Source organism: Grus americana, chromosome 1, assembly GCF_028858705.1.
Source record: "Grus americana isolate bGruAme1 chromosome 1, bGruAme1.mat, whole genome shotgun sequence".
Lineage (NCBI taxonomy): Eukaryota > Metazoa > Chordata > Aves > Gruiformes > Gruidae > Grus > Grus americana.
In genome coordinates, this window is record NC_072852.1 from 70,374,477 (window position 1) to 70,385,347 (window position 10,871).

Here is a 10,871-nt window from a genome sequence, read left to right on the forward strand (position 1 = left end):
CCACACTGCCAGCAGCCCAGATGACTGTACACAGAAAGAGAAGCAATAGAAGTAAACTGAAACATTAATAGAGAGGCAGCTGGAGTAAGGACAGAAAGAAGTCAGGCCAGCTTTTAAGAGCCCTGGTAGAGCACACTTCAGAATGGTAATTATATTTACTTTCCAATTCTCTATTTTTGGTTTTTCTTCTATCCTTTTTCATTCATTTGCTTTCTTACACCCTCTTGGTCTTCCGTACTGGAATTTAGCAGTGATTTTTGTCTACACATATACGTGCTGGCAGAACAGAGAATTGGGACGGTATGTGTCTTGTAGGTGATATATATGGATAATACTCAGGTGTTAGAAAGTACAGTGTACAGCGTGTTACATGGCCGCGCTCAGATTTAATAAGCACGCCAAACCAGGCGGGGCTACACTTGAAATCTGGGGTATATCTGAGCCCTGCCTCTCTGGATGAATTTGCATACGTGGGGTGTCGGGGAGGGCAGGAGGCAGTGATGCAGTGGGCAGAACTGCAGAGCCTGTGACCTATTCCCCACGGCACTGTGACACTGAAGCGCAGCAGCAGGTGCCGGGTGCTGGGCCCAGGCTGCCTCCCACCCTGCCGCCTAGAGCCAGGCTCCTCCAAAGACCTGCCGCCACTGATCCGAAAGGGAAGGGAATACTGCTGGAGACACCATGGTAAGGGGTGATGTGGGAACACCAGTCATATGGGGACTAGGAGAACTGTGGGTGAGGGAAGGCAGGGGGATCTGCCGCTGCTGTCAGTGGTTTGTGCCCCAAAACCCTGATCCCGCACCGATTACCATGTAAGAGGATGGGAAAGGAGAGTCGGAAAATCTCACTGGAGCTGTAAGGCATGGTGAACCAAAGTTTTTTTCAAAGGGTCTCTAATTAGTGGAATTATAAGATAAATTAGATTGGGAGTCTTAGCTTTTTAGTAGTCTCTGTTGTGACTATATTTTCTCAACACAGGTTCTTTTTCATATGAGATAATAATTTTTTTTAGAAATAAAACAAAAAAGTTACTTACCTTTGTGTCTGTTTTGAATTAATTTAGCCCCAGTGGCTGTACTGTTCATAGTTATACAGTGTATACATGTATGTTTCTGGAGTGCATGATTTTTATAGGTGTATGTGTTTAAGTAAGTAAAGAAGGCCCTTCATTTTTAAGATTTGGGGGTTTATTATAAATTTGTTGAAATCTCTCAAAACCTCTTAGAATGTGAAATATCGATTTCACCTTGTACGTCAATTTATATCTAGCACTGAGTCTTATTTTGGTGCAGAGAATTATGTTATTTTCTGCCAGTACAGCTGCAGGTCCAAAATGAGAGTGCTTATGTTGCAGGCAAGATATACACTTCCACAGGCTCCCCATGCCTTAAGGGAGACCTAGGACAGTGAGTATGTTTTGGGAATAGCTGGGAATATCTGGAAGACTAAAGTCTGCTTTTGTTCAGTAAATAGTTAAGCAGGTAGTATTCTGGTTTTTTAATAGAATCAAAGCTGTCCCAGGTTTAGTTTCACAAAGGACTTGGCCTTTTTTACTATCTCCTGGTAAATAAAAGGTCAGGTCTATCATTTGTAAGACAGGTCCTGGTACATAAGTGATGGGATGTGAAACATGATTTTGGAGTAAGCTCCAAATTTAAATACCATGTAGAGATCGGTTTACTCTGCCTGTGACTGAAGAAGGCCCACTCTCTTCCTTAATAAAAGTCTGATATCTATTTTAAAGCTGTTTACCATGCAAAATTAGGATTCTCTTTGTTATTGCCTTCTCTCCTTGTCAGAATATTTCCAAATAACTGCTGGGGTAGAAGAAGATGGGAGTTGAAGGCAGGAGTCATGGCAAGAGGCCTGGCTCAAAAGGCAGGGTTGAGATACTGCGTCAAACCAGCACAGCTGAAAGATCAGTCTAAAAGTAAAAGAACCTGTTCTGCAGTCTTCAACTATAGTCCTACACTAAGCTTTACAATATTAACTTTCTAAGGCATCATTCACTTGTTCCGTTTGTGAAAAAACAGATCAATTCCTCTACTGATCTGAGGAACAGAACGAAGCAGCTCTTTAGTATTGCTTGACTTGTAATTGTAGTTTTGCTTTAAAAGATATTCTTTTAAAAAGTCATTTAACATGCTGTGTTAAAAAGAAAAAAAGTTTTTTCTTTCCTTGTTGCCAGGCTTACAGATTCACACTGGGCTTTAAAATAAAAGCAGGAGCCTGTCCTATGCAAAATCAGAATTAATTGAATTCTCTAAGCCCAAATATGCCTTCAGTGTCTGCTGAGTAATCCTCCAGATTGCAATTCCACTGCAACATACCGTCACTCAAGTAACTCAGATACTTTTGCACAACTCGATTGAGAAAAACAGGGTTGTGCAAGTACACCTGAGAGCATGTAACACACACTGCTGCATATGCATTCGCAGAGTTGGCAACTTACAAATGAGTACTGAATAGAAATAATATATGGCATTGAATGAAATCTTTAAATTGGCTTTCCATATTCATTTGAACTTTTGATGACTAACTGGGGCAGTGGTGACTTCTATAATTCCACTTGCTTCTGAAAAATTATCTATGGTTGTGTTTCTAAAATGTAAATATATGTCAATTGTGAAGAAAACGCTGCTCCAGAGATGCTGCTGGTCACACATTCTGCCCAAGGAGTTAGTTTTTGGGGAAAATGCATTTCACTCACAGGTCACAGGATGATTTTGTGGGGTCAGCAATTACAGAATTTTAAAAAAAAAAAAGTTAACTGGCAAAATCTGATATTAAGTCAGTGGATTTCTTTAAATGAGATATTAGAAAATAAAAATGACCTAGGACCAGCCCGTTTTTCAGTGCAGGAAGCATGACCTGCTTCGTGTTTAGGCATCTGAATTCTCTTTCCCTCTCCAAAGCCAAGCAGTGGTCAGTGAGCTTCTCACTGGAAACCATTCTTGACAATGAGTTGTATTGTGGGTGGTGCCCAAGCATTGTCTGGAAAACTATGAACTGGCATAAGCCAAAATTGTGCCAGAGAGCACAGGCAATAACAAGCCAGTGTTCAGTACTATGACCTGACTCTTTCTTACTCTCTAGTATAGACAAGGCTATCGGGATCACAAAGACTGAGCTCAGAAGACTATAATTACAATTGCTCCAAAGCAGAAACTGAAACTGAAAAGCTCCACGTGTCTGAAACTGCTCTCTCCTTACAAACTACCTTTCACTACACCCAGTGTCGTAATCGTCTGAACTAAGAAGTATCTGCTTTATAATTCTATTTATGAACTTATGAAATCCAGCACTAGGTCCTTCATACTCCTGTACTCCAAGTGTAAAGGATTTTTTGAGCAATTGGCACCTGCCTATTTTAACCTGGGGTTACATATGTTGTTTTCTTTTCACTGAAGTCCCTGGCTACCACAGGAACTATGCTCAAAATTATGCAAGTGAACACACTATATTGCAATGACATTGCCTGAATACACAGTGGACCTGCAATGCGAAATTCATAGTCACTCAGGAGCTCGAAGGAACATTCGTTTCAACCAACAGAGTCTGAAATAATTTCCTGAGCTGAATATTGCTTAAAGCAGTTCTTCCAAGTTTCCACTCCAGCCTGCTGTCAGAGGGTAAAAGGATCAAAAGACATCACCTGTCTTGGGTTACATAAGGTTGAAGGGTACCACATGGCTGTGTCAGGTTCCTGCCAGGAGTAAAAATAAACTAAACTGGGATGTGCTCCTCAGCAGAACCAATCCGTAGGAGGAAAGGTGGGTTTTGTGTAACTGAAATGATTTTTTTTTTCCTGCCTGTTTTCATGTACCCATATATTACAGCACAAAGATCTCAATTTTTTAAAGAACTGTCCCGGTATCTGGTGTGTATTTGTACAGTCTCATTGTGGTCATGCGGTGAACAACCAAATGAAATGCTGACAGTGACAATTCACCATTTTTTGGAAAAGCAATACACTGGGGAAAAGTAACCATTAGGCATAAGGAGGACTCATGTGCAGTGTTTTTTCTGACCCTGTCTCTGTTCTCTCTCCTTAGCGTGAGTGCATCTCTATTCATGTTGGTCAGGCTGGCGTTCAGATAGGAAATGCGTGCTGGGAACTCTTCTGCCTGGAGCACGGCATTCAGCCAGATGGCACCTTCAAGGATCTGCATGATAAACTCAACTGTGATGACTCTTTTACCACATTTTTCAGTGAAACTGTCACTGGGAAGCATGTGCCACGGGCTGTAATGGTGGACTTGGAACCAACAGTAGTAGGTCAGTATAGAAATAAACCAGGGAAACGGAGAAGAGCTTACTCTTCCTAGTATTACCATGGTGTGCCACCAGTCTCCACTGGTACAAAGTAGCACATCCTTTGTATCTTGCTCTACCACTAGGTAGGATAAAATTAATTTTCTTGTGGCACAGAATGCCAGATTCTGTCATGACTCAATTATCTCCATAGGTGCTATAAATCTAACAATGACAGGATCCCCAGCAGTTTAATAGCTAGTACACAAGGTTTGTATGAATTCTCTTTACAAAAATATTTAACTTTTGGTTTTATTTATCGTGACATTTTTGCCATTCAAATTCTTCTTTTCTCCAATTCGGATCCCAAGTGGGAGCCTGACAGTTTCCCTCTGGGAACAGAAGGGTTTCTAAAAATTGGGGCACCTGGGGAACCTGATTTTCTTCACACTTTTTTTCTGGTGAGTTGTCCTCCTCTCAGTACAGGCTGTACAACTGACAAGTTCTTGAGACTGTAACAACTTCTGTGTCTAGATACAAGTCACACTATAAATCAGCAGAATGCAACAATTTAAAAACGCTTAGGAAACAGTTTTCCCTTTGCCATCAGCATCTGTTTTTTGCGATCAGGAACTCCAGTGATGAAAAGCTCACATCAACGCCTACAGCAACCAGAAGTTGTTGGCGCTGCAGCACAGCCACACAGCTTCTTACAATTTCTCTTTCTTGTTCAGATGAAGTGCGGGCTGGCACCTTCCGGGAACTTTTTCATCCAGAACAGCTGATTACTGGAAAGGAAGATGCAGCTAATAACTATGCCCGTGGCCACTACACCATTGGCAAAGAAAGCATTGATATGGTGCTTGATCGTGTCCGTAAGCTGGTAAGTCCCAGTAATTTTGAAACAGCAGTTTGGACGCTGCAGAAGAAAGAAGTGCAGAACAGAATCATAGAATCATAGAATCATAGAATAGTTTGGTTGGAAGGGATCTCAAAGGTCATCTAGCTCCAAGCCCCCTGTCATGGGCAGGGACACCCTCCACTAGACCAGGTTGCCCAAAGCCCTACCCAACCTGGCCTTGAACACTTCCAGGGATGGGGCATCCACAACCTCTCTGGGCAACCTGTTCCAGTGCCTCACCACCCTCACAGTAAAGAATTTCTTCCTCAGATCTCATCTCAATCTCCCCTCCTTCAGCTTAAGGCCATTCCCCCTTGTCCTATGACTACATGCCTATGTTAACAGTCCCTCTCCAGTTTTCTTGTAGGCCCCCTTCAGGTACTGGAAGGCTGCTATAAGGTCTCCCCGGAGCCTTCTCCTCTCCAGGCTGAACAATCCCAACTCTCTCAGCCTGTCCTCATAGGAGAGGTGCTCCAGCCCTCTGATCAGCTTCATGGCCCTCCTCTGGACTCTCTCCAACAGCTCCATGTCTCTCCTGTACTGGGAACCCCAGAGCTGGATGCAGTGCTCCAGGTGGGGTCTCATGAGAGCGGAGTAGAGGGGCAGGATCACCTCCCTCGACCTGCTGGTCACACCTATTTTGATGCAGCCCAGGACATGGTTGGTTTTCTGGACTGCACACTCATTGCTGGCTCATGTTGAGCTTCTCATCAATCAATACCCCCAAGTCCTTCTCCTCAGGGCTATTCTGAATCCATTCTCCACCCAGCCTGTAGTTGTGCTTGGGATTGCACTGATCCATGTGCAGGACCTTGCATTTGGCCTTGTTGAACTTCATGTGGTTTGCACGGGCCCACTTCTCAAGCCTGTCGAGGTTCCTCTGGATGGCATCCCTTCCCTCCAGTGTGTCGACCACACCACACAGCTCGGTGTTGTTGGCAAACTTGCTGAGGGTGCACTCGATCCTGCTGTCCATGTCGCCAACAAAGCTGTTAAACAGCGCTGGTCCCAGTACTGACCTCTGAGGAATGCCACTCTTCACTGGTCTCCACTTGGACATTGAGCTGTTGACTGCAACTCTTTGAGTGCAACCATCCAGCCAATTCCTTATCCACCAAATAGCCCAGCTGTCGAATCCATGTCTCTCCAATTTAGAGACAAGGATGTTGCACAGGACAGTGTCAAATGCTTTGCACACATCCACATAGATGATGTTTGTCACTCTTCCCTTATCCACCAATGCTGTAACCCCATCATAGAAGGCCACCAAATTTGTTAGGCATGATTTGCCCTTAGTGAAGCCATATTGGCTGTCACCAATCACCTTATTTTCCATATGCCTGAGCATAGTTTCCAGGAGGATCTGTTCTATGATCTTGCTGGGCACAGGGGTGAGACTGACTCGTCTATAGTTACCTGGGTCTTCCTTTCTTCCCTTCTTAAAAATGGGAGTTATGTTTCTCCTTTTCCAGTTGGTGGGAACTTCACTGGACTGCCCTGACTTCTCAAATATGATGGAGAGTGGCTTAGCCATTTCATCCGCCAGTTCCATCAGGACCCACGGATACATCTCACCAGGTCCCATGGACTTGTGCACCTTCAGGTTCCTTAGATATTCTCGAACCTGATCTTCTCCTACAGTGGGTGGTTCTGCATTCTCCCAGTCCCTGCCTTCTGTGACCTGGGCAGTGTAGCTCAAGCATTTGCCAGTGAAGACTGAGGCAAAGCAGTCGCTGAGTACCTCAGCCTTCTCCATATCCTGGGTAACCAGGTCTCCTGTTTCATTCTGGAGGGGACCCACATTTTCCCTTGTCCTCCTTTTATCACCGACATACCTATAGAAACTTTTTTTGTCCTTGATGTCCCTGGCCAGATTTAATTCTATCAGGGCTTTTGCTTTCCTAATCTTATCCCTGGTTGCTTGGACAGTTTCTCTGTATTCCTCCCAGGCTACCTGCCCTTGCTTCCACCCTCTATAGGCTTCCTTTTTGCATTTGAGTTTCCCCAGGAACTCGTTGTTCATCCATGCAGGCCTCTGGACATTTTTGCCTGACTTCGTCTTTGTGGGGACTTTGTGACTGACTTGTTTTCTTTGCTAACAGGTAGCTTGTTAACTAGAATGATACCACTGGTTCAGAAAAGAGACTGTAAGACATACAGAGGCACCATTACTTCTCCAAGAGAGAACCCCAGTAGTTCACTTCCCAGCTGTATGCCTTCAGATGGTCTTAAAAAATGGTTCTGAATATGTAATTCTTCATTATTAGCACAGCCCTGGAGCATCAAATACTGATACAGAAGGGTGAATTAGGCAGTTCTACATTGCTGGTTTCAGCTAGACTAACTAAATGAAGTGTGAAGTTCAGAGAGAGAAACTCCACACATGAGTCCAATTTTTATGTCACAAGTTGAGCCAGTGAAGGAAGCAAAGGATAGGATTATCACCAACCCCTTCTCAAGAAAACCTGACATAAAAGCTATGCTGTATATTGCTGATTAATGCTCTCTGCTTCAGCTCAGAATAAGCTTACGTAGTAGATGCAGTCTTTCCATTCCTCTTCAGCCCCTATTCTTTCACTTTTTCTTTGGCTTTCTAGACTGATGCCTGTTCTGGGCTGCAAGGATTCCTGATCTTCCACAGCTTTGGTGGGGGTACCGGCTCTGGCTTTACCTCCTTACTCATGGAACGCCTCTCCGTGGATTACGGAAAGAAGTCCAAACTAGAATTTGCCATCTACCCAGCCCCTCAGGTCTCCACCGCTGTGGTGGAGCCCTACAATTCCATCCTGACCACGCACACCACCCTGGAGCATTCGGACTGCGCCTTCATGGTGGATAATGAGGCCATCTATGACATCTGCCGCCGAAACCTGGACATCGAGCGCCCTACTTACACTAACCTCAACCGCCTCATCAGCCAAATCGTCTCGTCCATCACCGCCTCACTGCGCTTCGACGGTGCCCTCAATGTGGATCTGACGGAGTTCCAGACAAACCTGGTGCCCTACCCACGCATCCACTTCCCCTTAGTGACCTACGCCCCCATCATCTCCTCTGACAGAGCATATCACGAGCAGCTCTCGGTGGCTGAAATCACCAGCTCCTGCTTTGAGCCCAGCAACCAGATGGTGAAGTGTGACCCAAGACATGGGAAGTACATGGCCTGCTGCATGCTCTACCGTGGTGATGTAGTTCCCAAAGATGTCAACGTAGCAATTGCTGCCATCAAGACCAAGAGAACTATCCAGTTTGTCGACTGGTGTCCAACAGGCTTCAAGGTGTGTAGGGCTGCCATGAACTTCTCTTTAATGTTCAAAGGGCAAGTTCAGTCTAGTGGAAAACTCGTCTTTAAAGTCTTTTTTTAGTTTTCCACTTGTGAGGAGAAGGAACATCAGAAAGATACGTGTGTGTAAAATGTGCCCTTTTCCTTTGGACAACCCATTGACACAGACTCCTAAATATTTGCGTAAGTGCAAATCTGAAGTACATATGTGTTAAAATCCAAAGAAGTGTTCATTTCAGACCTGAATTTTGAAAAAGCTGGTGAGTGTTCCCTCTGCCAATACAATTAATAAAGGAAATGCTGATATTAGGCAATCTGTCATTTAACACCCTCATCCAGAAATATTATACTGCCTCTCCCCACTGGCTATATAGCAGTGTTGGGAAACATAATTTCAATAATAATATAGACATTAGCATTGGAAAAACATTTGTCATACAAAAAGCTAGTTTAAGAAGGAAAACTTTTAACTGGGAACCAATTTTCTGTTTTAGTTTCTATAGAGTATCTGGGTGAAACTGTATGTTCAGCCTTGAGTAGCTGTTAAGAAAGCTACAAAGATGCCAACGTACATTAAACACAAGAATAATACAGTCATTAAAATGACCATGTTATCATACTCTTTGTGATGTTATTATTTTTTATGGCATTTGCCATCTGGTAGTTTTGATAGTGGCACCACTCTACCCCAGCATCTGTAAGTTTACTTTATATTTCAGCTCTTTGACTGCTTTCTGCTCTTGCCTTTTTAAAACCTTCTCTCATATTCCTGTTTACAGGTTGGGATCAACTATCAGCCTCCTACAGTAGTTCCTGGTGGAGACCTAGCCCAAGTTCAGCGAGCAGTCTGCATGCTGAGCAACACTACGGCCATTGCAGAGGCTTGGGCAAGGCTTGACCACAAGTTTGATCTGATGTACGCCAAGAGAGCTTTTGTGCACTGGTATGTGGGTGAAGGCATGGAGGAAGGAGAATTTGCAGAGGCCCGGGAAGACCTGGCTGCCCTGGAGAAAGACTATGAAGAAGTGGGAACTGACTCATTTGAAGAAGAAAATGATGGGGAGTAATTTTAAAATACATTTTGTTCCTAGTGATCACGGAACTGGCTCTATGACTGCATTGCACGCGTCTACCATTAGGTCACCTCTTTTGTGTGTAATATACAGAAATTTAGGAGAAGTCATATAGAGACATCTTTTATTCCATAAATCACAGGTAAATTGTCCTGTAAGATATGATCAGTTATAGTAACGCCCCATCACTCCCAGCAGTGCAAAAAGACTTGCACTTCTTTATTGCACATTTAATGTAAGCCTCTTCAAGCTCTAATACACATGCTGAAACCACTACAGTTCAATATATGCAACTTAAAATGGAGCACAGTGAATCAAGTCAAGTTTTCAAGATTCTGATTTGACATACCTTCACCTTTTGCTTGTTGGCATGTCAAAAAATAATCACCATGGAAAAACAGGTCCTCTGCTCTGTGCTTTATTATCTTCTCATTGACCTTCAGCTGACTGACCTAAAAGGGACATTTCACTCTTCTCTGAAACACCATTTCTGAGAAAACAAACACTTTATTCAGAAATGTTGAAACAGTGCAATTTTTCCACACTTGGGAGATAAACATCTGTGTTGTGAAAACAAATATCCTTTTTGGTTGGGTACAGCTGCAGTAGGCACAAGAATTTTTTTTCTGTGTCTCTCTGAAGCTGTTTAAATGAGAAAATTCTCTCCTTAAAAAAAAAAAAACACAACAAAACAAAAGCAAAACAACACTTCTTTTTGCATCATCACTATTGAAAACATTTCACTATTCCTTACTCTACCCGAACGGTTCTTCCTCTGCAAGAAGAAACCTCTGCTTTATCCAGCAGACCCCACTATGCCATCTGTAGCAACCTTTATTTAGTGCACCACGTGCAAGTGAGTCTGCAATACAGGCATTTGAATGTTCACTCAAAGATAATTCAAAGTAGTGATCAAAGATCTCAGATTTATAGGATTCACTTCTTCATAGGCAATGACAATTTTTCTTGACTAGGAAACCCCTCAGCAACTTTTTATCTAGGTCTATGTCACTGATGGGATGCACTCATGAGTGCTGAGACAGCTGGCAGGTGTCATCGCAAGGCCACTCTTGACAATCTTTGATTTATCATGGTGATTGGGAGAAGTGCCCAAAGACTAAAGGAAGGCAAATGTCACTCCTGTCTTCAAAAAGGGCAAGGAGGCAGACCCAGGGAACTACGGGCAGGTCAGCCTCACCTCGATCCCTGTGAAGGTGAAGGAAACATTTCCTGGCACATGAACAAGAAGAAAATCATCAGGAGTAGTCAGAATGGATTCACCAATGGGAAGTCATGCTTGACCAACTCGATAACCTTGTATGATGTTCTGGTAGACAAGTGGCCTGGTAGACAAGGGGAG

At 43.5% G+C, this 10,871-nt stretch overlaps 1 protein-coding gene across 1 annotated transcript; it reads left to right on the top strand.

Moving 5' to 3' along the window:
• Positions 1 to 573: 573 nt before the first annotated feature.
• On the top strand, positions 574 to 9,600 carry LOC129195313 (tubulin alpha-4 chain). Its single transcript, XM_054801148.1, has 5 exons — positions 574 to 684; positions 4,056 to 4,278; positions 4,989 to 5,137; positions 7,753 to 8,433; positions 9,218 to 9,600. Exons 1-5 carry the CDS (start codon positions 682 to 684, stop codon positions 9,503 to 9,505), a joined length of 1,344 nt encoding a protein of 447 aa, XP_054657123.1. The 5' UTR covers positions 574 to 681; the 3' UTR covers positions 9,506 to 9,600.
• The last annotated feature ends 1,271 nt before the right edge of the window (positions 9,601 to 10,871 follow it).